This window comes from Corvus hawaiiensis, chromosome 1 (assembly GCF_020740725.1).
Source record: "Corvus hawaiiensis isolate bCorHaw1 chromosome 1, bCorHaw1.pri.cur, whole genome shotgun sequence".
NCBI classification, from domain to species: domain Eukaryota; kingdom Metazoa; phylum Chordata; class Aves; order Passeriformes; family Corvidae; genus Corvus; species Corvus hawaiiensis.
This window is the reverse complement of record NC_063213.1, coordinates 65,399,661-65,426,976: the sequence shown is the minus strand read 5'-3', so window position 1 is coordinate 65,426,976 and position 27,316 is coordinate 65,399,661. Positions and strand designations below refer to the sequence as shown.

The 27,316-nt window shown below is 43.4% G+C and overlaps 1 protein-coding gene across 1 annotated transcript in view; it reads right to left on the bottom strand.

Annotated features, from left to right (window-relative positions):
- Positions 1-7,226: 7,226 nt before the first annotated feature.
- Positions 7,227-27,316, bottom strand: part of GFOD1 (glucose-fructose oxidoreductase domain containing 1) — a 66,939-nt gene continuing 46,849 nt past the window's right edge. The window contains exon 2 of the mRNA XM_048308870.1: positions 7,227-8,192. Within this exon, the coding sequence (XP_048164827.1) occupies positions 7,273-8,192 (920 nt within the window). The 3' untranslated portion in view covers positions 7,227-7,272. The remainder of the gene's footprint in view (positions 8,193-27,316) is intronic.

Here is a 27,316-nt window from a genome sequence, read left to right as displayed (position 1 = left end):
GCAGGGGCTCAGTGGGTAACAAGGGAGACTCGCCTCCAGGTTTGCAATGGAATGAGAAACAGAGAGGGCAGGGAAGCAAGTCCAATGGCTGGTATGAAAAAAGGAAAACAAATAATGGACAGCACATGGCTGGAAGGTCATAAATAACCAAGGTAAACAAGTCAATAGAGTTAAGTGCTTTTAAAAAAGATGGCTGACATTGCTGCAAAAAGTATCTTCATTATCTGTTGCCAACTCCATGGAATGAATCCCACTGCCACAAGAAGACACAAATAAAACCCAGAAGGCCAAATTCAGATACCAGAAATAGGGTCATTGTAAGACACTGTGAGGGTGCAGGTTCAGAGCTGAACCTGCCCAAGGGCAGCTGAATTCACTGAACGTCTTTAAACCAAATGGATGAGATTTTTAAAATATTAATTAAAAAAAAAAAAAAAACCCACCACTCCACACCTAACCCCAGTTAATTTCACACGTGCCAAAACATAATAAAAGATAGATTTTTAAAACCTTTCATTTCGAAACAGCATTCCTTAAAAATGGAGCTTAATCCTGAAAGAAAAAAATGTAAATAACCTTATACAAACCTTAATCCTGAAAGAAAAAAATGTAAATAACCTTATACAAACGTGTTCAGTTTTGGATTGACCATAGCCATTCTGTTTATTCATTTTACTCAAAATGCTGAATAAAAGCTATTTCAGTCTGACCTGCACTGATACCCTTCATTCCCCAACCCCAAGGCCTTGATCTGGCAGCTTCAAAAAAGACATTACTTGTTTGGTCTGTGGCTTCATACACTCATTAAGTCATGAGGTTTTGACATCAGTTCATGAATGCAGCATTATGTGTAGTCCCATTTACTTAAAAATTTCTTCTTTTCACGAGCAAATGGAAGTGGGCAGTTAAGGGAAATTATTTTTATTGGACAGACTTCACCCAGCAGCTCAAGAAAGAGGAAATTTTAAAGCAGATTAAGACTGCCAAATATTATTCAGTCACATTTCATCTCCAAAATTTACAAACTTTGCTCCCCACAAGTAACAACTTCAACAACAAAAAGAAACCACTGTCCTGAATAATCCTGCCATTTCACAACTAGCCCCAGATACCCAGAGAGCACTGCAGAGGTCAGAAGTCCAGTGTTGAGTTTCATACATATTAAGGGTACATCACTGGGCCACTGGAACACCACACCAGTGTGGAGTATCTGCACAAAGCCAGAACTCTGTTGGGTACTTTTAAACCCTTGTAAATACAGAACTTAACAGTGAATAGACTTCATAATTAGTGACATTTTATGCTGAAGTACATAAATAAAAGTCAAATACAAAAATTCCCAGCAACAAGAAGTTCTGTCATCACTCATTTCTGAATCTCTGCAAGAACAACATCAAGATACTATGTTTACCTTTACCCATTAAATAAAATATGCCTTGTCTTGGTAGATCAATGAGTCATTTTAGATTGTCTGAGTCTGGGTCTATTCCACATTTGCATGGACACAAAAATAAACAAGAAATTGAATTGACCTTGTGCTGTGACCACGCGCAGCAGAAAACCTCATTTTTTTTTGAATGGCTGAACTTCCAGGATAGCTGTTCACTTGTTCAGTCACTTTTTTGAAAGTTATGGAAAAGAAGGGAACACTAAGTACAAAGTGGATAGTGCCTCTGATTGCCCGATGCTGGCTGGGCAGGGATGTCTCAAACTTCCAGCCAAAGCAAAGGATGAGCTCCAGAGCAGCCCATCCTGAGCCAAAACTCATCGAGGCATGCCCTGATTCTCTGCCATGTTGGCTGCATGGGTAAGGTCTCTACTTGGTATTTTCTAACTACGCAGCTAAAGTACTACAGATTTAACACATGCACGATACTAGATATAGGAAACCTCAAGCTCCTGCAGAGTTCTTACGCTTCCATGTAGGACTTTACTGAGATCAGCACTGAGGATGTGCACATCCAGCAGGAGTATGGGACAGATCCTGCTTCCCAAGGGCAGGGTCCCTTCTCGGGCTCCCACAGAGGTGGAGCGAGGCTGCTGCTTTCACCCTTAGGAGGTGCAGCCCTCACCCTCCACACCACCAGCGTATCCTCCCTGTAGGGCAAACATAGAGGTACCAGCCTGCAGACACACCTTCCTGCTGCTCCTGCTGCAGTCACCACCCTCCCTTCGGGCACATTTAAGGAGTTCAGTTGTGCCCTGCTGTCACACAGCGTAGGGTTGTCCTACCCATGGTGTGAACCCCAATGCAATTCCTATCAGAAATAAAACACCCTCTCTCAGCTGACTGTCCCAGCACTGGAACAGAACCCTGCGGAGCAGCAAAGCTCACCCTTTGGCTCTTTTTGTCTTTGGCAACAGACCATAATGATTGGTATCCTATGTGCACAGGCTGACGGCAAAGGAAAGAGCCTCTCCAACAGCAGCCCTGGCAAGGAGGAATTAAATTTCTTACCTAGTGTATGAACAAATTCATTTGGGGGCTACTGTAAATTCCAGCAGTAGCTGCAGTTTGGCTCTTAGGCCTGCACCAATTTAGCAGCATTCATCTCAAACCTTGTGGCACAGCATTAAAAGTGCAATTCCAAATACGCGTTTCCTGGAGTGGTACTGCTTCTGAGTTCCATCAAGTACATCACTGCTATCTGCTGCCCAAATTCCTAAACCCAGCATGAACTCCAGGGGCTACTTAGGGCAATTCAATGTGCTTTCAACTGTACCAAAGGAGCAGAGGGCTGGATGCTGCCAAGAAAGATCCCAGACTGTAAACAAACAATTTGTCAGAATAACACTACACATTTACTAACTAAACCAATTCTTTCCTCCTCTAAGCCAGGTGGAAGTTTAGTATGTTTATACTTGACACTGCAGCACGTTCACCTCCTAGAGAATGGAATAACTGCCATACAATCCTGAATATATGCAGCTCCTGCTGCTATCACCCTTAGATAACATAAACGTAGCATCTCTGTTGCCATCAGAAGAGGAGGCCCCACCCTGTCCCTGCTCTCTCTGGGCAAGCACAACAAGCTGTACAAGATTCAACCCATTTGCAAGCCAGGACTATAAACAGCATCAGATGTCTGTGTAACCAAAGCACTGGATTTTCTTTCTGCTGCATCAGTAGGTCTGCACAGAGGATGAATGATGCCTGTCACCTAAACCTTTGGATCCGGGGCAGAAAGTTTGAGCTCAGTAGTACTATCCCTACACACTGTGTCTCGCCTGTTTGCTGCAGGGGCAGGGAACAGGATTCCAACTGGCATCACAAAACCCAGAAAGACATGGAAAAGAAGAAAACACAGACAGGAAAACCAGCCAACATTTGTGCACCAAAACGAAGTGCATGGACATGAACAGCAACTCCAGCACAATCGCCAAACCACTGAGAAGCAAGATTCACAAACATTCTGGTCCATGTTTGGTTCCACTTTTGGATGATGTTTAACTAGACGTGGTTAATTATCCACCAGGCTTGCATTCATGACTTGAACTAGCTACTCTTTTCAGTGAATGGGTTTTGCTTCACTGTATGAAAACTCTCTTGATCCCTGTGGGGGTAATTCTGTTTTTCAGAAGACAGGTGATTTCTTGATCAAACCCTCTCTTCTGTGTTACTGACTTTTCAGGGCAGGAACTGGATAGCATGGTATATACTATGACAGCTGCAATGGGAAATTCCTATTGGCCCAGCTACTACCTCTGGAATTCTCAGAGAAATGCATTTTTGAGGAAAACAACCAAACTTGTCAAGGGCTGCTTCCAAGAAGGAATGATAAAGGCTTGCCCGAGGTTTTACCAGAAACAGTCAGCCCCAGAGAGAGTTTCTAGAATTGGCAGAACAACATCGATAGAAACAATTCTCCCCCAGGGTGCTGTTTTGCAGTATTACATTATACCTTCATCAGCCACACTATTACACTTTGGGGACTATTTAACGAAAGGTCACACATATGCTCTTGAAATATTAAGCACACATGAATAATTTTGGGCTGGGAGTCAAGTTTCCTAACTTCAGCCACCTCAAAATTTAGAAGCCAAAATTCTCTGCAAAGGAGGAAGACAGGCATTTCCAGTGGGCACCTTTCTCTATTAGTCCTAGGATGAACTGAGTCAGCCTTTGGAGAGCTCTCTCTGTATTGACTGCTGTGTTCTTGCTGATCAGGACAAGACACCCGACTGAGATGACTACACTCAGATAAGATGAACCCCACTACTGATGCCCTCCTGTTCAAAAACCTGAAGCTCTAGAACTGGACATAGGACAGACACACAGCAATCAGAGTCATTTGTAGGAAAAACCCTAGGGAAGTTCTTAGTGCTCCTCAAAAATAGCAAACTGTAAGTGGTTTAAAAAAAAAGAAATCTATGACAGTTCTCTTTCCAACCTAAAATGGCAACACTAATGTGACAGCCTTGAGAAAGAGGGTCATATTTTCTCTTTAGATTTACTGCTCATCTGAATGTTCTCTTATTTCCCCTAGTCAAAATTAACAAAAAACACTGAAAAGGTTTTTCTCAAGTTTAATATGATTTAGTGCTATATGCTTGTGTTCTACTTTTTTACCATCTGAAGACCTAGCGCTGTAAACACATCAGCACTGGAGCAGCTTTATGCAGAAAAACAGTATCCCTCTTTACTGGGATAAACCATGTGCCTTTCACTATATTCTTTCAAGAAGATATTATCAAAAGAATAATTATTTCAAGACGCTATCTAAAATATTAAAAAGAAGAACAGGACAAACATAGCAAAAGAGTTTGTCCACCCCTGCACTGGTGACAGGGGAATGATTAATACAGTACCAATAGCTGGCCACTTTAAAGAGGTGAGGAGGCTGGGGGTCCTATGTAATTTTTTTTCCTTGTAAATGGATTGGAAATTTTCTCATCCCTTTTGTTTTTCACTCACACCATTTGGTGGAGGTGAGAGCTTCTGGATTGAGGGATATGAAGTTACTTGTTGGTGTGCATCTCTCAAGTGTGAGTTCACAGCAGTTTAAAAGAACACCACTCATCTAAACATCATATGGTTTTGGGATGTATTCCTACTGTTTTCCACCTAAAACCAAAATGCATGATGAATTCACTCAAAAGTCAATCCCAAAGCACAGGAAATTTTGAGCAAATCTTCATAAGACTAGCCTGAGTTCGCCTGTACAACAAACCCATTATCATTGCTGTGTCGTGCCACTTGCCATCCACAAAGGTTTTCCACAACCCATTTTAATCAGCAAACACATAACACTGAAGCTTACCAGGAGCTCACAGAAGACCCTCCCTCCCCAAATACTCAGGCATATGCACTGTGGTTGAGGACTGCTTTGTTTTAAAAGCCACGCATTCTCCTATTTAATTGTGCTTAAAAAAAACAGAACAAAACAAAAAACCAAAACCAAACCAAACAAAAAACAACTACTAAACCAACTGTCATAGGTTAGCAAGCATAGTCCCGGAAGGGATGTCCTTGCTAAGGGGTGCTTACAGTTTCCTCTGGGAACTGATAGAACCTATCAGCTGGCCAGTTTGAATATGGACAATTCTCTAAGCCACTTAAAGTTGTGACCACCTCTGTGATCCACATTTAAGAATAGACAAACTCCCCCCCAAGCTCTCTCTCGTTTCCAGCGCTGGGACAGGTGGCTGCAGGGCCCGAGCAGGGCCCAGTGGGCCCGGCCAGGCCCTGCTTGGGCCAGGCCGGGCCGGGCCACGGCCATCCTGGAGCCGATGGACCTGTTCCAGCCATGGAACCCCCCCCCCCACTGCCTTGCCGTGGGCAGCCAAAGCGGCTCGCCTCTCCCCCCTCTCCACTGCGATAAGAAAGATTCAACATTCCAGCTGCAAAGCTGCAAGGCCAAGGTGAAATTAACCCTTTTATTGCTGTGAAGAGCTGAAACCCTGAAGGAAGAGAGAGAGGAGATGCTTAAAGCTGAAATTCTGTTGTGAAGCTATGATATATCAGAGTATCCCGTTGTAATTTCATGAAGATATGGGGGGTGGAGTGTTCAACTCGTAAGCAAAAGCACCTGCGCTGAGATAGGCAGATGCTGACGCAGCTGTAATTTCATGAGAAGTTTGGACAGGGAGAGATGGACCAGATGAGGACTTTTGCTCCAAACGGGAAAGGAGAAAACCTCAGTTCCTAGAGATGCTCCCAGAGATAGTCCTAAAGATGATGAAGACCCTTTGCTCCCAGGGAAGGAGAAGGGCCTCTGTTTTTGTTTCTGAACAGCTCAACCTTAAAATTGTACCCCAAAAACCTTCAAGAGTGGACCCTCAAAAGCAGTTGCGGGAAAAGCTGCAAGTCGGGGGAAAGGACTCACATGCGAGCAGAGAGACTCCTCTTCCTAAATGGACTGAACAATATTTGGAAGTGGGCGGCTGTCTCGTTGTGATAATGTTTTCATAGCATGAGCAAGAAGAGACTTCTCTTTCTAAATGGACTGAACAAGGTTATTATGGAAGTGGTAAACAGACTGAACATCTTAAGGGTTGTCTTTTCACATTGTCAGTGGGAGAAGGGAGGAAGGTGGGGGGAGGAGGAGAGTTCTGAAGGTGGTATAATTTTTTTTTTCTTCTTTTAGGTCTGTTAATAAACTTCTTTATATTCTTTCAAGTTTGGTGCCTGTTTTGCATTTCTCCTAATTCTTATCTCACAGCAGATAAACAGCAATGAGTATTTTGGACCAAACCACTACACCAACACAGAGAAGCTCCTAACAGGCTGTATGAAAAGTGAGCTGCCAAGATTTTCTGAATCATGCAACACTTTCACATCAAGTCCTGTTATTCTGTGTGTTGGTTGGAGGTGTAGTAATACAGCATGGTGGTATCAGCTGTCATGGTAGGAACATTCATGTCAGACACTACAGAAAATTTAATGACATGACAGTACCTTCACAGTCCTCTGGTAGGTAAGGAAAATCTAAAAGGATCTTCCCAACCTTTCACAGTAAACACAACTGGATAATCTAAAGCACCTGCAAGCAGGGGATGAGTCTGTGATATATCTTTGCAATCAGCCAGCTAATACTGTTACTAAAACAGTTAAGTTTATCAGCTCTTAAGTCTCCTGTCTGTTTTGGGCATTTTGAAGGACCGTATCAGTTTGGCATTTAGCTGCCAATAGATTTAATTGATCCAGACACTGTATTTCCTTCTCCTGTATCCTCAGCTGTTTCTGAGACACCCAAGCCCTTCACAGGGGCTGAATTACCACCTCCTTCAAGACCTGTCTGGTTACTATTCTTTCCTAGGAGCACAAAAGAGCTAGCAGTACAGAGACATCCTGCTCTTCCGCATGGCTTCGCTGATCAAGTATGCCGGGCTCAGTTCTGGCTCCTCAGTCATGATTGAAATGTTCTGCCACTCCCCCAGCTGGTTTGACTTTTTAATGGTGTCCACCACACACAGGGCATACAGACAGTCATCAAAAGTGGCAGCCATCGTAAGGGGCCTCCCGTCCCAGGTCCTCCTGTCATCCTGGTCCTCAAAGGCCTGCCGGACAGCCTGGACCATCTTAATGGTGCCCCGCAGGTAGGGGGACGGGATGTCACTGAAGGCTTTCTCTGGAAGCAAGGAGTTGCTGACTGGCGTGGAGTCCTTCAGCAGGAGCTCCCGCTGAGGAGAGCTGTTGCTCTGTCCATAGAGATCAGTACCTATCACAATCAGCCGTCCCGCCGAGCCCACCACGATGATGTCCTGTTTGAACTCCCCCGGGATGTTGAAGTTGAGCGTCACCGTGCAGCACACACCCCCTTCCAGGACCATCTGAAACGTACAGAAGTCGTCGCTGGTGATCTGCCGGATGCCCTTGATGTGGTCCGTCTGCTTCACGAAGGTCTTGAGCAACCCGTGCACCTTCACGGCCTTCTGGCTGGTGAGGAAGGTCAGCAGGTCGATGATGTAGGTGCCGACCGAGTGCAAGCCCCCGCCTCCCATCAGGTCATCACAGCTCCAGTTGTACTTCTTGCCCAGCAGGCTCCCGCTATGCACCTGCACCTCACACACCAGCAGCTCCCCGACGTAACCCTCCTGGATCAGCTGCTTCATCTTCACGAAAGCAGGCAGGAAGCGCAAAACATTCCCCATGATACTCATGAGCTTTGGGTAATAATGAGCCGCAGTCATCATCCTAAAGGCATCCAGGGGAGTCGCCGTTCTGTCACAGATGACGTTTTTCCCAATGCCTGAAAAACAGTAGAAAAAAGATCAACAAAAATTTACCGACTGAGTAAGCTGAAAGCCTCCAGGCTATTCTTAAAGACTAAACCAAGGAGAAAGACCCTTAAAAGAGTAACACCATATTGAAATGTTTTCAAGGCACAAAGACCCACTCTGGCATGCTTCCAAAATGCATGTTAGAGTTTCTTGAGCACCACAGTGAAAATGTATTCCTTTTTATTTTCAAAATGCACTCATGTCTAAAAATGGCTCAAAGGTGAGGGCAGGAACAGAAGAAAGTAAGCAGGTATGAAACCAACCACCCCCCTCAGCCATCTCACAGACGTCTCCTCTGAGATAACCTGCCCGTGCAGGCTTCTGTGAGCTGAATCTGAGGTTGAGATTCAAATCCCTGAAGCGTATGAATAGCACAAGTGCATGTATTCAGTAACTTAACACAGGTACACTGAAAAGCCTGGCTTTGTCTTTTCAGTACTCTTGTCTCTCCCTCTTTCCTGCTCAAACTGTTTTAAGAGGCTATGAGAAGAGGAGGAGAAGTACTGGCCTTGCTGCTTAATTTAAAATGAAGAAATTGCTTCTCACTCATAAAATGCCACGCTATTCTGACAATGGCACTCAAGTTTTTTTGAAGCCGTTCTGCTGAAATGTCAGCAGCGCATCCATGGTGCCAAGGGAGAGTTACGATTGCTCTAAAACAGGTCAAATGTAGCTGTGACAATCTGTTCCCTCGTGGAATTGTCCATATGGCACACTGTTTACTGAAGCTTGCATGACAGTCCCCTTTTCTGGTTATCAAGGTGTGCAACTGAACGCAGTGCAAGCTAAATAATGGGCTTATTACTGATTTCTCCTCCTCAAATACTTTTCATTCTGTACCCACACACACACATACAGTGACAGAATCTCCAGTTTCCTTCTTAGTCGCATACAAACTTTTTTTTATGCTTAACGATCAATATGAGGTGAGCTATGAAACACTTTGGATATAAAATATGACACTAAATATGATCTTTGCCTTGAGAGCCTTGGCCTGCAGCTGGGCCTGGCACTTAAAAGAGCTGAATTTGGGTCCTCGCTGATGGAGTCCAAATGAGTAAATGTTGTTACTTGCTAAATCACGTTGTATTTTCATTCCTGTTCCCTTCAGGTAGGTAAAAAAAAAATCCCTTTTTCTCTGAAGAGCTGTTCTGAATATAAAATTTTACATGTTTTGGAGCTGGTTTGGATGAAGTCATATAAATACAGACAGATGGCAGGGATCTATCTGAGCCCACTTACATGAATATTTAACAGCCTGACTGGAAAAAGAAGGGGGTCACAGTCCAAACATTCAATAACCAGCTTATCCACACTGCCTATTCCCAGTCTTTGTCTGCTGCTATTTGAGTTGCTGAAGTGGCAGTCACATCCAGTTAACGGACAAGAAGGGAAAGATCTTTCTCCAACTCACTCCTATTTACCTTCTACTTAATCAGGTAAGTATAGGCATAATCATTTTCCTCTTAAATTAGGCAAGAATCTTATATTGAGTGGCCATGGTCTTCTCTTCTTACTCTTCTCTCTCATCTTTACAGATGGCTATTGGTGACCGAGTTAACATTTTCAACCTAATAGCACTTCTTTTCCTGCGCCTGAATTAATTTTTTGCTGCATCTGTTTGATATTGGAGAAACCATTCATCCACCTGCCCTATATTTCTCTGACTGGTAGCTCCAGCTATGCCACTTGATACAGATCACTAATACAATAGTCTTGGAGTTACAAGGACTCTCTGCAGAGAGATTTTAGTCTGGCTAATTAGCTATCAAAATAAGGGAAATCTTAGTCAGACAAAACTTCCCTAGAGTCAAACCTTCCTGAAATAGCAATTTTCCCCCCAAAGAAGCAATATGTACTACCTCATCATCTGACCTGCTCACCACTGATCCACAAAAGCATCACGTTCTGCTCCAGTTCAGCTTGCATCATTCTGCCTCACAGACGCCTGCCACATTTTATCTGAGGTCTGTCCAGGCACTGTGTCTCCAGATACACAGCTCTACACACGTGCTCACTAGGAAAAGAATCTGCTTTCATGAGGAATTGCAGCCTGGGGGCTTTTTCTGCTGCGTGTTCAGTGCCATGCGTGGTGGGGGTCAGTCCTTCACCATGTGCGGCAGGGAATACTTGGGATTGTCAACATCTGAGTAGGAAATTATGATTATTAATATGAAAGAGAAGCCTATGGGTTTTTACATCACATATGTTCGAGAAAAATTACCATTGGGATCAGTGTTAACTCAGACACATGCAGAGAAAAGGGAAGAGCCCTAAATATTTATATGAGGACAGGGAGAATTTGAAGTCTTAAAATTACTCCTTCCACCATTTCAACCTTTTTGGAAAGGTTGAAACCTTCTAATTTCAACAAATCCAAAATGCAAATGTTCTGAGAGACTTTCTGTGCCTGTGCATGTGCTGATAATACGTGCTGTGCTCTCATCCCCGGCAGGGATTTAAACAGATTTTTGCTTGATGCCCAGAAAGCTTTTATATGCTATTAAAGCTTGTGCAGCTCTTTCAGCATGACACTGCTCAGCACTTGAGTCTGTGCGCACTACAGGTCTTTGTCTCCTCCGTAGCTGCAAATCTGCAAGCAGCCACATTAGCTTTCTGGAAGCAGGGAGAGAACATGAAAGGTTTGCTTAATTTAATTTAGAGAAATACTCTGGTGTGTTTATGCAACCAGAATGAGAAACAGGCGGATCAAAACACCATTCTTCTGCTCTCTTTCCTCCACTCTCTTCTCAAAAGGAGAAGGAAGAAAAGGCACCTTCCCTTTGAGTCATTCTCTATAGCAGCATCAGGCAGAGCAGAGGGCAGTGTGCAAGGAAAATCTCCCTTCCCAACACTAAGACTCATGGAATGGTGTGCTCTGACTGCAGGTGCTGTGGGGGGCTCCTCTGGGAACTGAACCCCTTCTCCTTGTGTCTGGGGCTGTGGTCTAATCCCCTCCACTTTGGGACAAGACTCTAAGAAAGGATGAACTGTTACTGCTTGTCATTCCACCAGCGTGTTTTGCTGTTTCACATGTCTTTGAAAATCGCATCACAACAGACAGCAAAAACTTCAGTAATTACATAAAAGCAGGGAAGTGCAGCCAGCTTGTTTCAGCAAGAAAGTGCAATATATTTGTCCATGCTGATAAGCAACAGAGTGGAATAAATCTCATCCTATGAAAGAATACACACCCCTTCCACTTCCATCAAGAAATCTGGTATACAGTGCTACAGTTCTCAACCAGACAACTACTGAGCATTGATTTCTTGAGTTCTCAAATAAAATGAAGACGAAAAATATTTTAAATACACATCATTCTTTTTGAGGGCTCTACACAGCCTTCACCCTCACCTCCCTGCTTGGCTGTGCTTCAGAAAGAGAGAGGGTGGAGCCAGCCAGGTGCTGAGTGGCACAGCATGGGATTTCGCTGACCTGGCACAGCATAGAGGAAGGCTCACTATTGGCCAGCCCAAGTCCAAAGCTGAAAGTGGGGAACACATCTCCTACCAAAGACTCATAAAGTGCATTCCCCAAGTCAAACCTTAACAACTGTGGTACCAATCTGCATTTTTTTAAAGAACATCATTGAACAACACTGATCTTCTCTGAAGAAGTGGATGTCTAACCAACTCTCCAGAAGCAGCTGAGCAAATAGAAAAAAATTCTCTGTGCTGTCATTGGTGCTACCAGTCAAGTGAAGATCTCTCTAGCACCTGATGTTCAGAAGTCAAATCCTCACCATGCTCTAATGGCTTGTCACCCACCTCACAGTAATTAATTTTGTCAGGAAGCCATGTGATTTATTTGAAAGCTTCAGTCTTCTTTTTAAAAAAAGGAAGTCCTTGTGAATTGGAGATAAGCCCAGAAGTGAGTGGTAAGTAGATATGGTCCAGCGCAGTAGTATTTACATTTTTTTCCGTGTACGTGCAGGGAAAGAGTGAGGAGCTACAGTAAGAATTTAACTACCGACTCTGCAATTCCTGGCACTTGCATCTCTTCATTTTACAGAAGATTCAAGCTCCTTGGCTACCAGCAGCCCAAGTTTCTTTGTCCCTGTATCATCCCTCTGCTGCACAGCCTGCAAATGAGCAGAAGTCCTGGGCTCACTGCAAGGGAAGGTAGAGTGGCTATAACCAGCACAGGCGTTATCAATTCTGAAACCTGCGATGTCAGCTTTTTTTCCCATCTGCTCCGATTGTTTCGAATAAGGAGAGAAACATTTTCACATAAAAAAACTCCAACTAATTAAAAAACAATTGTCTGTCACTGAACTGAAGTAAGATTAGTCCTCTATCTGTTCAGCTTAAAATATGAGGCCCCAATACAGTGTTTTCTCTTCCTCCTATTCACAAGAAAATCAAAAAGGGCTCTATTTGGAGTCTGGGCATATAATCAAACCCTTCACTGGCACCAGAATCATTAGTAAGCAGTTGCTACCTATTGCTCTTTGTCAGGATGGGAGAGAGAGAGAGAAATGAAAAATAAGGTTTTGGTGGACTGAGCTAAATTTGTCGGCAGAAAAATGAATTTCTAAAAGCAAAGAGGAACTGTCAACATTCAAGGGACAGTGTCAGGGTTTCAGAAAATACTGAAATGGTGAAAGAGCGTGCTTACCAGGCTGTTTCAAATGGATGATTTAAAATACTTATAGTACCTTTTTCAAACACGTTTTTTTAAAAAAAGAAACTAGTACAAAACTATACTCCAGATGGTGACAATCCACATTATCATTATAATAAACATAAATAAATACAGGCAAATTTTTCTTCTCAGATTTTCACCATTGCAGATGCTGTTGCTGCCTTTGAATCCTACGCAAAATCAGAGAAAGATCTTTCCCTGGGAGTTTATCAAAAACCATGGTCAAAGTAAACAACCTAAATCAAAAGACAGTACTTCTCATTTAAACAGTTGATACGCAGCAGTTTGCTCTTCCTGCACATATGTACACACATTGTCAGCTTTGAGGTTGTGCACAGAAACCATCTTATGAACTATGTAAGGCACCTGGAGCCAGCCCATACAGCTAAACTGATCTTTGATACAAACTGCGTTATCAGTAGAGCTGTGTATTTTACACACTCCCATACTAGGCAGAGATCTGTTTGCAATACTGATTGGGTTAGTCAATGGTACTACTGCAACCCCATTAGAGTTTCAGAAAACGTCACCCATGTAAGAATAATTTTTTCCCCCTCAATAATAATGACTTCAGAAATCCTCACAGTTATTTGAACCATTCCCTTCTATGCCTTTTTTTCGAATTTGCAAAAAATACAACATTTGAAGGCTTAATTTTGCCTGGACCTGTAAAAAACTTTCTCAGTTATCTTATCAACTCATTCCAATATTTAAACAGTCTGAAGAAAACCAGAGGTTGGTAATGAAGTTCTCTTTTCTTTCCAAGTTCATCTCATCACTCCCTAAAAAACCCAGAATAATATTTAACAGATCTGAACTGCAGCTGTGCTAAACCATTGACTGCAGAGGAAACACACAGACCTAAAAGAAGGTGACACTATTTTTTCTGTTTCAGAAGTGTCTTCATGATAACCACACAGTCATGGTCCCTTTGGTATGAAGCTGGAACCAACCATTTGTAACTATTTGATATTTTTAGCAGATCTGAGAGACACATAACACTGAGAAGACCTCTTTGGAAATTGTATGCAGATACAGAATTCAAAAGCAGAAGCTCATACAGCCACTCATTTTAAGTTTTGACAGCTGGGGTGGCTCAGAGATGCAGCAATGATGTAGGCCCTTTAGCTGCTACATTCACGGTGAGCCATAAACCTCTGGCACTATAAATCACAGTTCTCTGGTCTGCTCTTCAATCAGTGCAATATTATTTGGTGAACAGTACCCTCTCTTAATTACAGCTCTGCAAAGGCCTCCTTCCTCCCTTAGCTGCAGTTGATGACTACAAGGGTACCTTGGTCCCTGTCTGTTAGCAGCAGACAGGCACAGCTTCCAAGGGCATCTCAAAGAAAAGTGCTGCCTTCATTTGGCTCTCTTGACACAAAGCTGCTGTAAGGAAGTTGGGGTTTTAGTTTAGTCCTAGTTTTTTTTCCTGTTAAAGGAATTTTTTCCCATATGCATGTTGCTAGGGGACAAATGGCTGTACTTAAGAAAGACAAAAAGAGCCCATTGGGGGTGGGCCGGGCCTGGCTACTCCTTTGTTTCACCTGGGTGTGGGGTCAGTTCGCTCTCGGCGTTCGGAGAAGCTGCAGAGAAAGGAGCTGCTGGTTCTTTTTCTTCGGCGTTTTTCTTTCTGCTGGAAACAACGCCGAAATCCCAAAGCTGTTTTCCCTGCCCTGCTGGAGGCTGGGCTGTGGCCGCCCTGCCCCGCTGCTGCTTCGAGCCTTCGCTACGCTGTAGCCGTGCCCTGCCTGCCCGACCTCGGGGGGGTTCCCCGTTTGGATACATCTCGTCTGTCCTCCGGGATTTGTGCTCATCCCTGCCGCTCCAGCCCGCCGCTCCAGCCTGCTGTTCCCGAAGCTCCAGCCAGACACCGGGGCCAGCCGTCTGGGGTTTGTGAAGCCTTTGTCCCATCCCTTCCCGGGATCCCGGGGCACCGGTGCCGCGCGCTCCCCGAGCTCGCTCCGGAGCGCCCCCTGCAGCCGCGGGGGAACCATCGCACCTGCCCTGCTCACCGGGAGCCGCCAGCGCCCCTGCCGGCTGCGAGCGGAACTGCACCCGAGGGGAAAGGGCCCGACAGCCGAGAAGGCTGGCACTGGGTTTGTGATTGTTTGCTGTTACTGCCAGAGTTATTGCTGTTTGTTTGACTGGTTATATATATAATAGTAAAGAACTGTTATTCCTATTTCCCACATCTTTGCCTAAAAGCCCTTGATTTCAAAATTATAATAACTCGGAGGGGAAGGGGTTACATCTGCCATTCCAAGGGAGGCTTCTGCCTTCCTTAGCAGACACCTGTCTTTCAAAACCAAGACAGAGGACTAGAGGGATATTGTGCTCATTGATACAAAGTTCATCTCCATGTTGGAAGAGCAGAAAGGGACTGGCAACCTGGGCATCAGAAGGACCCAGGTGAAGTCCATAGTCCTTCTTCCCTCCTGGGGCTCCCGAGGGAATCCAAGGTGGCCACTGGGGGCATTTCTGGAGTCACTCCAGGTGTGCAAGCATCAGCAGAAGTCCAGCAGAGAAAACCAGGAAGATGGCTGAGTAAACAAAGAGAGGGAGGAGAGAGAGCTGAAAGTAAAAACACTCCCAAGGTGGAAAGGAAGGCACTGGAAGGGACTGGTGCAAAAACCCAGAGGAGCTCCTGCCACTCCAGGAGCTGCACAGCCAGCCCTAATGGAATCAGCAACACCCCCGCTGTCTGGAGGCTCATCCTGAAAGGATCACCTTCAGTCCAATTTTTTGTAAGCCCTGCTAGCATCTTTTCTGCAAAAGAAAGAAACAATGGAGGAGAAAGAAACAGGTTTCAGAGAAAATTAGCACCCTTCTCTACCCGGAGACTGAACAGGAGGGAGGGACAATTAAGAAAAAGCATCTGTGTTAAAATATGATACGTGTATGAATTAAGCTGTTGCCCAACTGTGCATTAGCCTAGAGAAATGCAATACTGGGACAGGCTATTCTGTGGGGCTGATACTATTTTCTGATGCATTATATGTGGAGACGTGTGAATCACATACTGCACAGTGGTTAAAAGCTTTTGAATCCCTCTGAAAATAATATATATGCAATAAGAGCAGAAAACCTGATAGAAGGCTGCTCTACTTTTGGAAGTGAGGAATGATGTCTGGGCCATCTCAAAAAAACAATCATTCAGGTGATTTGAAAACCTTTTCACACGGGAGGAGGATTTTTATTAACATGTAGATGTGTCTCTGCTCTTACGAGATGCTGCTGCCATCAATGGTGTCATACAGTAATGATCATACTAGCAATAAAAACAATAGTTACATTTATTGTATTCAGTGCATGATCTATCATTCAGTTCTTGAGTGGCATGAAAAACACATTTATTTCAATCAATACATCTGCCAGGGAAAATTGATGGCATGACAATGTTTCTTCGAAGAAACCTTATTTAAGAAAACTTTTGACAAGGAAATAAATCTGGATGATGAATGCCTAACAAGATTGGCTTTAGTCACAGCTCTAACATTGGCCAAGACAAGCTTTGTTAATCACAGATATGCATAACTGTTGCAAAAAATCAAGTTACTACAGCATAGTGAGTCATATCTCACAATCTGATTTGTATTAACAGGCCATGTGTGTATTCCTAGTCCACTGGAAGTGTGAAGGAAAATAACAGTGACTGAAGGAATGCCTTTTCCTTCGCAACTGAAGCAGACAGTGGACGCACACGGCAGGTAATACACTGCCCTGCTGACGAGCAACAGCTCATTTGGCCCCAGCAAACCAATGGCTTACAGAGATTTTACAAACCCTACATGTCTTTCTCTGCAACAAAATATTATGAACTAAAAGAACACATGCACTGCTAAATTTTACAGTCAACTGGGACAAATTGCACTTCACAGGTGTTAGATGAAAAATATCTCTCAGTAAAAACACACATGCCCAAACTGTACACACCTAAAAAGCCAGGGCCTCAGTTCACTTATGGCTCTGGTCCATCACACTGTGGTTCCAGTTTTTAGGCTGGTTTATCCCCACCGATTTCACTTATTTTTCACACAATTCCTTTGAAAACAAAACTCAAACATTCAAATACACTGGGAAAAAAAGCTGTTTGTTTAGGTGTCATTCAGCATGACGAGACATGCAGCTCACGCGTACAGTGCCAGAACTGCAATCAGGCTCAACAGCTAAGAGGGTTACCATGAGCTCTCAGCAGTGATTGCAGCTGGGCTAGAGGTCTATAAACCCACTCAAACAAATGGAAAAATAAGGAACTGGTTTGTCTTTGAGAAAAAACCAAACCAAACCAAAAAAACCACTATGTTGGGCTCTTTGCAGATAGCTCCTGAGGTGTGGTGCCTAGGCTGGGAAAATACCCCGCTGACTCCAGAAAGATTATAATGATGCCTGCAGGTAAGTAAGCACCACCTAAGCAGAACCAGGATGGTTCATCAGAATGAGAGAAGACTGTAATGATGGTATCAATTTTCATTATGTACTAATATTGATGCTAGCTTTTATTTGCACAGAAGTAGTCACTAGGGTTATGGACTGGGGCCATGTCTGTGCATATATTACAGTAGATATAAATGTTGTTGTAGCAGTTCATGGCATTTGAAATAGATGCATTCCTTTGTCCTTGACACTGGACTCACATTTGCTTCATAGAAAAGTGTCAGGTAGTCCTGCAAGGAGCAGGGATTTGGACTCTGATTCTTATGGGTCCCTTTCAACTTGAGATATTCTAAGATTCCATGATATAGAACCTCTTCTGCAAAGACCATATGTGCAGACTAGAAGGTAACTTTCCTATTAAGTCCTTAGAAATTTCTTATTGCTTATTCTGTTAGTTTGGTGAGTTGGGGGCTTTGATTTGGCACTATAAAGTTTCTGCATCACTCAATCCATGGGCAATGTGCTTAAGAGCAAGCAAAGCAACCAAGACTTGCATTCCTGTGTATGCCAGCACACTTTGCAAGGCAAAGCAAAATTCTCTAACCCTTTCCTAATGTGGGCGAGAGCTTGATTCCCTGTTTATAGGCCACCTGGCATGTCATTCTCATCTCTTCTACTTAGGCACTTATGCAAATAACAGCACTGAAGACTGAAATAAATGAAACACTTAGTACTTTTTAACTCCTTAGAAACCTTTAACTGCTGGGAAATCTAGAGGTGAAAATAAACCCTGACAAACCAGCTACTTGTGCACACCACAAGGAAATGCTTCAGGGGTCTCAGCTTGAGATTATCTGTTCAGGCATCTGAAACATGCTCAGATTTACATTCCCTGAGCCCTACTTGGATGCTTTCCATGCTCTCATACGTGCTTGTGAAAAAGTATATGGGACAAACCATGCTGGCTTTCCCAAATTTCTGTTTGATTTTTTTATCTTCAAATCCCCATCAAAACAGCATGATCACATCCCTGCTGAGTACTTCCCCATACAAGACAAAAAATCAAAAGATATGCACTAAGTATTCAGACAGCCTGAGGAAAAAAAAAACCCAGACATTCTACTTAGACCTTATTCAAGCAAACACTCATTGATTTCAAGGGGATTCTAACTGATTTAGGACTAAATTAAAAACTCAGTGAAAATCTCTGTGTTTGGTCATTTATTTGTTCCAACTACTCTCATTCCCTTTATTCAACTTCTAGAGCAAAATGGATGCCATCAGTCCAGTATATTATAATACCTTTCTTTTCCTCAGTAAAGAAGTCACAGAGCAATCACAGTCTATGATAAATCCCTATTCTCCTGAGGCATTGTTATCTGTATTTAAATATGTTTCTTTTTGTATTAGCTGACAACAACTAAATGCCCAGCTGTTGTAAAGGCTCTGGGAGGATTAGGAAATCAGGCAGTTCAATTTTCTTTAGGCTTGCTTTTCCATCATAGAATTGTGTACGCTTACTGAGTCAGAGAAATTTACAACTGTTAATTAGAGTTAATTTTCTTTATGTTTCTCTTGCCTACCCTTTCTACCCCATTAAAACTAGCAAATTGTAATCTGGTCCTAAATAAAAAAACTGACGGAAGATAAACATCAGACTAATGCCGGTGAGTAATTAATGCAATCATTTGTACAGGATTCATGAAGCTTTATGAACACTGAAAAATGGCATTTCGCCAGCCAAATGACAGGGAAAGTGACAGGAAATCCAGGTTTTAAAAAAACCCCCACTGGCCCTACAAGTAGCAGTGTCAGATCCCTATCTGCATCTCCCATGGCATCACTGTGCAGAGCAGCACCAGCACTCTCCCTGCACTTTATAGACCAGAACTGTTTTTCTTCAGTAAACATCCAGCAATGCAATCTGTTTGCAGGAGAAGCAGTGAAGTTTGCAGTATGATCCCTTCTATGTCACAATTGTATGAAGCATCAGTTTCACTACCCACTTAGCTCAGACCCTGCTGAAAATGTTTTTCCTAATCTTCTTTCTCTGCAATATTTTCAGCTGGGGTATTTCTACTTCCTTTCCTGCCCAGGGAAGTCTGAAGGATTGTTGTGCTGAAGAAAATGTGTGCACCCCTGCAGTGCTGGATGAATGGAGCATGCATTTGACCTAATTTTCTGATACTAGTGGTTAAAATAAATTCTAAGATCATTACTCACATTCCCAAACACTGTACTGATTACAGATACCAAAGCTCCCAGCTATGGATTGGGACGCAGTAACATAACTGAACTCATTTGAGGACTGCACCCACACACACAGTTTTGACTTTAATATACAAGCACATAGACACAGACACATGCCAAGGAGAAGGAAAGTCCCTTTCACACACACACACAAGTCCATGTGTAAGTGAGCAGTGCAATTCCTTTCATTCAGTAGTGAGTGTATGAATGCCCTGTGTGATCCTGTGTGCACCTGTCCATATAGGTTCACACCCTAAGTCACATTTTCTCTTTCACATACGCAGCTGCAAAAGTTGGAAACATCAATTTATAATCACTGGGCAAACCTTACTAGAGCCTGTAAGGCTTTGCCTAGCAGTGGAACTGGATTTTCCAGCACGTAATGCAGGAGTGGACGAACACCGGGTTGCACAATGCATCTTAGAGAGAATGTTGTCAGTGGTTTCCTACTTATTGTGTCAGCAGGTTCCCTCTCACTGTGGGGCATCAGCAGCAGGGCTGGAGAGGCTGGTATGACTGCTCTGCTCTTAGAAAAGGCTGCGGCACAGAGGAAAAGTTGAAAAGTTGTGCCACAAAAGGTGTCACAACAAAACCAGGCAATTGGTCCCAACCTCACCCAGAGGACTCAAGGCTGCCTTTCCCATCTGTTCATTTCTGGTGTGCCATTTCACCAGAACCTGGGAGATTACAAAACCATATACACAACAGTGAATCTGCAGGACAATATTCTTCCACCTGCCTAGCTCATCAAAGTTTGCCTAAGGCTATTTATGGATGAGACCATGGCATGGATTCTTCATGGCTTCTCACTTCCTCTTCACATTCTAAGTCCTCTGCTCCAAATAGAGATGGTTCTTATGTCTTGTCAAGAACATCAAGGATCAGGACCACAAAACACACATGTGAAGAAAATAAGTGAGCTTTGCCAACATAAAAAAAACCAAGCCAGCTAAATCAAAATCCTGATCAAAATTAAATCTCTTTGTTGGGATCCTTTCAAGCCAGAAGACGTTCTTATAGAGGACCCTCACTTCTCCGAGTCAATGTTGAGTAGTGCAGTTCTACCCTACCCATAATCAAGTTGGGTTCCTTCAGTCCAGCCGTACTCCCATTTTGAAGTTAGTGAGAATTTTGGTAACAGTTTTCCAGGCAGTTGACATCAGGCCTTAGCAAGCTTGAGGTCAAATTTACCTCAGCTGTAATCCCATGAATTAGTCACGCTGGCCATTGGTCTGGCTCTTCGAGCAACAAGGTTAATAGAACAGTGAATAGATGACAAGCAAATGGGGGTTTATACTAACTGTACTTCTGTTAACTTCTCATCCAACAGTACTTTACGATTCTCTGGTTCTTAGAGAAACTTCTAAATAAATTATAAAGTGCTCCCCTCAAGGCAGTCATCTTAGAATTGGTGTGCTTTCTTGGGTAGTATTTTATATTCCTGTCAGTGAGAGCTAAGTGCCACTAAAGAGGAGCCATAAACCCATTCTGAAAAGCAGCAGCAAGAATGAATCAAATGAATCAGCAATTCTAACTACATGAGACACTGACATCATGCTTCCCTGGCTCCAACCCTGGGTCCATAAGAACGATGGAGATCTGATTAATTACTCCCTAGGCTGCAGAGCTTACACAAGAGCCAAGGACTCAGCAGCAGCCCAACCAGCCGACTCACAGAGCAGTAACTCATCAGGTACAATCTGCCTGGATACCAGATTGTTCTGTCTGCAGTCAATCTGCAAACTAATCCTCCCAAAAGGGTTTTTGGAAAATGCCATTCACACTCACACTGGCTAAGTGTGCACCAGACAAGACACAGCGATGGCACAGTAGCAGCTGAAGTCATATTTTGTTACGGTTTTCCACTTGCTCTAATGGACACTGGGAACCTTTCCCCACCACTGAAAATCTGCTGGAAAACAAATCAACACTGAAACATTTCCCCATTATGTTCATTAGGCTGGATATAGTTAATTAAGGCAGCCCAATGTGCTGTGTTCTTCATCAGCCTCAATGTCTGATTTTGATGCATTTACTTTGTAATCCCAGGACCCTCTTGTGCCAAGTGTTCCACAAGCGTACAATGGAAAATGAGCCCCTATTTACAGCAGGCTTTGTTTTACCATCTGCGTCCTGGATACCTGGACTGCAAAGACAGGTCAACATGGGTAATTCCTCTCACTGTGCCCACATACTGCTGTGGCAGAAGTGCAGCCCAGGTTGGGCTTACCTTATGCTGTTCTGAGCTCACTGCAAAGCTATGTTTGGACCTCATCCCTTTGAAGCCCCAGGAGAACCTGAAGTAATATTCCTGGGGTAGAAACTTCAAGGGTAGAGCTCTCCTGCACTTGACCTGTGCTGCAGTGGGTGAAAGAAATGTAATTTTTATCCACCTACACTGTTGTGGGTACATATCTGATTCAATGAAGAATAAAACACCTGTAAAGTAGGTCAGCAATTCTTAGACAGCACTTGCACTTGTGTTTCCTTTCAGAAGCTGCGTAACACACTGATCTCCAAGGAAAAGGAGGACACAAAGGACAAGGCATTTTCAAGGGAGTAAGAATTGCTTTATTTCTGAACAACAGTATGCAGCTAGAATCCCAAAGCTCTTTAACTGCTACATTTTTCTGTCAGAGATTTGGCTCAGATTCCTATGCAAAACAACCTGAGAAAGCTTATTTTTCAACCCAATAACACTGTTTCCCCCAAATATATGCTATTTTCTACCAGTAGCCTCTACAAGAGAAGAATGAACAAGAACTTGTGAGGAGAAATCTCACAGTGGGCACAGACAGTTTTCAATTTCAGTTCTATTGAGATGCTAACTCTGATCTCACAGAGCACCTCTTAACTCAAACACAGCAGCCCAGGAGGCACTGGGTTGGGATGCTAGAAAGCAGCTTAGGCTAATTAATTGCATTTCTTTTTCTGACTGCAGTGTTTTCCTGCCCTGCTGGATACTCAGGGGCCAGCACTGGTTCCTCTGATTAACAGTACCTCATCATGAAATCAAAGGAAAAGCTGCAGGCTAAAGAAAACTGGATTTTTGTTAGCAAGGATTTGCTCTTGGCAAATAATTATAATTGCCAGTGTTAAAAGGAGATAGTGAATTAAGTAAAGCAGACATGAAAAATAAATTTGGAAAAAAGCTTTCAATAATTACAGTGCATATGTCAAATGGAAATTATGCCAATTTGCATGTATCTGCAGTCACATTGTACAATATCTCAAGTGGCTTCACGGTAACAAGCTTGTATATTTAAAATCATTTAATTTAGCCCAGTGTTTTAATAGCCTAAAAGACACTTCAATAAGTACAGATGGAAAGTTAGCCTGGGGTTCTCTGGGTTTTTATGCTCCATCTACACAGAGTTCATTAGAATTTCGTAACGATGCATTAAGAAACATACCATCCCCACCCCCAAGTACACACATGGTCTTCCTGATTAAAAGTGTGTTATCGTTTTTTTTGGTTCATTTCAGTAGGTCATCTTTATTCCAGTATAACCAGCCACACAACTACAACTCTGTATATACAACTCTGTATATGTCCCACGTCTTACACCAGGGCTAATTTCCAGGCAGGACAGACAGTTCCTTGGGAGGTCTACATTATTTGTGATGTGCTTCAGTCTGGATGAAGTTTCCAGTCAGAAACCCGAACATGACTCTGTGTGGATGGATTTGGACAAGAGCTTTGCTCTACACTCCAGCCAAGGATTACACACTCATGGGCCATCAGAGAGGACTCTCCTGGACAGCCAGAGAAGGGTGCCACACGCATCTGGTGCGTCAAGGGGTTGATTCCAAATCCATTTGCTTGTTGCTGCTTAGGAATGGGGGAAATTTATTAAAACCACCCTCTTATTTTCCCTTTAATTTACGACTCCAGTCTGTTTAAACTCGAACTGGGAATCCCCATATGCCAAAAAACCTCCCGCTAGGACATGTGGGAGATGAGCTTCTTGACCCTTCAGTGTCATTATCTACTTCCAGCTAAACTGAGTTTGTACTTGCATCTACCACAGAAAACACTGGGAGTCAGATTATCCCTTTGGAGGAACTAGGACAACTAACAAACAATCACAGTATTATTAGAAGTTGACACCGGTCACTTATGAGCCACAGTTCAATCACAGATCTCCCAGCACTTGACAAAGACAAGCAGCTATCACCCCCACATTGCAAAGACAGAGGAAAGAGGAGTCAAGAAGTTTGGTGATTTCTCCTGGTACAGATATTGCCAAAGTGGCAAAAGCAGCGATCTTATCTAACCTCTTCCTCAATAGTAAGCTTTGTGCATCTGCAGAAATTACACCATCCCTTCAGCTTTTCCATCCAATTTTGCCATGATTTACTCTTTTCTTTAAAAAAAAAGCACCCTATCTGCACTTTGCAGATTGCTGGAATATCTCAACTTCAGCTGGAAGTGAAAAGACCAAACTGTTGGAATGTTGGTTGGAGAGATTTTCCAGAGATTTTGTGTGTAGCAAAATCACCAAGCTCGTTTTCCTGCTTTCACACACTTGACTGTGAGAGCCTTTCAGGCAGGAGGACAATACAAGCTTTAGGCTAGATTCATCCCTAGGCATTTTTCTGCACATCAACAGGTAGAGAAAAATGAGGCAGGTGCTGAGACAAAAGCACTCCCTAAAATCACAGCAGGAACACCACCTGGCTGTGGTGATACCCATCAGCAGCAACAGACCCACGTGGGGAGATGCCAGTCAGTCATACAAGCCCTGCAGAGAGCTAAGGGTTAATATTTACTCCACCTAACTAGAAATTAAGAGAGTGAGAAACCCAAAAACGGGTAATTTCTCCACAGGCAACTCACTGCCTGCAGAGGCTCACCCACCCCCATGACTCAGTGCAGCAAGAGGGGACGGCAAAACAACTATTTGTGGTTTCTCGGGAGGTTAGCCTGGTCTGACTGCAGCACCGCAGGCACTCAGTGGCTCAGGGTAACTGCTGCAGTAATGTGTTCCTCCTCCAAGAGCAAATTAATCTCAATAATGGCCAACTGCATGTTGTTAGGCCTGACAAAAATGTGGTGGCCTAGGTGAAATGAGAGGCTCACCCTGCCTCCAGATGCCAGTCATGAAGCATCTCCGTCATCAGAGCCATTCTTGAGAAGACCACCGACTCCCCTCAGGGCCCTTCCAGCACAATAGCCAGGGCAAAAGCAGAGCCCAGCAGCCAGCCTCAAACTCCAGGCACATGCTGGATGCACACATCACCATACCAGAGGCTGTCCTCATCATTAGTATTTCAGTTTCCCAGGTTTATTCAGCCTATAAGCAGACTTTTTACAAGTAGCAGCACGTGCTGAAGAGGTGCTTCTATTGCAGCAATAAGCATGTCCTACCAAACACTGCATTGTCCCACGATCCTGTGTGTTTCTGTCAAGGGCATTACAACAGCTGGATTTACCCCTGAGGCAGAAGGCAAGAGAAGTGCCCAAACAAGTCAAAGTTCGTCTCCCATGGCATGGACACTTCACCTGTTTTACTGAGCACATCCTTACCTTCCAAGGGCACAGCAGCACAAAACAGAATGTACGTACCCCTTCCTTCCCTTTCTTTGAGGAAGTATCTGCACATAGGCCTCCTATTTTCTTAAGGATGATTTAGGAATGTATGGGCAAGGTCAGACAGCCCTTGTGGTCTATCTGTAGCTGAATGAGTCTTTGCCACAGGGAAGTACAGCTGACGTACCGTAGCACAGCACAGCTGCCTTGGAAGAGACATGACTTACTGGATCTGAGACTGCCCTGCTGCCAGGGTTGGGGAGTGCTACAGCAGAGGTTCTAGCAAGCTGCTCACATCTCCAGAAACTCCAGAGTACAAGGAGACAACAGACTGTTTGGTCTTTAAAGATTTCTTGTATGTGCTGCAAAAATCCTGCATGAATTTTGTAAGCTGCCTGCATATTTAGATTCCTTAAGTGAGGTTTTTGTTCACTGCAAATGTGGTTAGCTTCAAAAACTTTCTAAACGGTGCAGCTTGTATTTGTCCTTAAGGCCTGACAGGACATAAAATGTGGCAACACGCTGGAACAGCCTCTCTGCTTGCAAGCTGTTTTGTACTACAGCAGCACCTTTGACAGAGGAGTTTTCCAATTCTGTAGGATGTCATCACAGCAATACAAATTGCTTTACCTTGGACAAGTCTTAACAATTCTGTTATGCTATAGGTGTGGCTTTCCTTTAAAAAAAACTATTTTTAATGCTACAATATTCAAGGGTGAACAAAGCACACGCCTGTGTTGATGCCAGTGTTTTTACAATACAGGAGGTTTCAGTTGGCTCAGTGACACCAGAAGGGAGCTGGGCTTCACAGAAATTTGGATGGTTCCCTTCTGAGTCACATCCAGTTGGGTTATCCTTTGGAAAAAATTTGTGTTGCTCGTTTGCAACAAAACTGGCCCTCCTTAGTCTACAGAGAGTATTTTGTTCTCCAAGTGTATGGTTCACAGCTTCTGTTGTTGTCATCTTTGGTTTGGCTCATCTAAATTTGTCCTTTCTACAGTGGGAATTGACAAAACACAGAAATCTGGTCACCTATTCACAATATTCCTGAAGGGAAGTGATGCCATATCCCAGCTCATCTCTTCCTCTTCTGCTTCTATGTCAGAAAAGACTCTAGTGCACCCCTTCATTTCCAGAAAGCCAACACTCCCAGTGTGAGTGCTCACTGTGTTACTGAAGAGTTTTCACTGCCATGCAAATAAGCCTTCAAGGCACCGCAAGCACTGAACACATCCAGATGAAGTATCGGGCTGCAACACGCCTTTATTCATCCACATCTGGTCCTTAGTTGAGTCAGTTGCCCAGAAAATCTGAGGGTAGGCAATGAAACATTAATTTCAGAGAAGGGAAGAAGGCAAGAAAGAAGTTGGCTTTCTGACTTCCGGCATTATTGTATAAAGCTAGGAAAAAAGGTGACAATACTACACAAGATTTAGAAAGTGACGAAAGGATTGACTAGAGAAAAGTAAAAGTTTATTACCACCTGTAAATTAAACAGGTTTTTTTTTCTTCCAAAAAGCTTTGGACAATTTCAGTAATCACTGGAAAAAGCTATAAAAGGATGCAAGCAAGACCTGCAATTCACAGCAAGTATCTACCACAGGCTTAGCTTTCCAGCACATCCTTTCGCAGTGAGAAGTGCAGAACAGCACACCTCCAGCTCTCGGATGGAAGCAATTATTAGCATGAAAACAGCCCTTCCTAGGAGGAAACAAATGAACCTCATGCACAGTGTGATTAAGGACTACTCCCATGCAGATATGTAAACAGCCAGATTGCTGCTACCTTAGCTTGGCAAAATTTTAAAGTTATGTGATTTTTTAAATTCACTTGTTTGTGCTGTCCTGCCAAGCACAGGGTTTTTGGAAGGGCTCCCATACAAAGGACAGAGGGTGGCTGCAGAAACAAAGAGCACAGAGCTCTGCTTTCCAATTCTCACCTCCAACTGCATGAAAACACAGTATCTTTCAGCTTTCTTTTCTAATTGCTAGACAGACTGGTTTATTCCCCCCAGCTAAAATAGTATATGAGAATGTTACTGCTTTCTCTACAGTGAATATTCAAAAAATCTTGGTGGTTTCTGCCTAAAAAAAACATTACTTTTATTGACTGTGGTTACAGAAAAGGTCTCTGCAAGGACTGTGTCCTGCCCATCTCCAGCCAGCTTTATGAAGAGATGCTCTTGTGCACAGATGGAGACGCTGCCATACTTGCTCTCCAGAAATACAACCGGACAAGCTTGGTATCTGAGAGGTGTGAATCCAGCACACTCCACTACTCCCTAGGAGG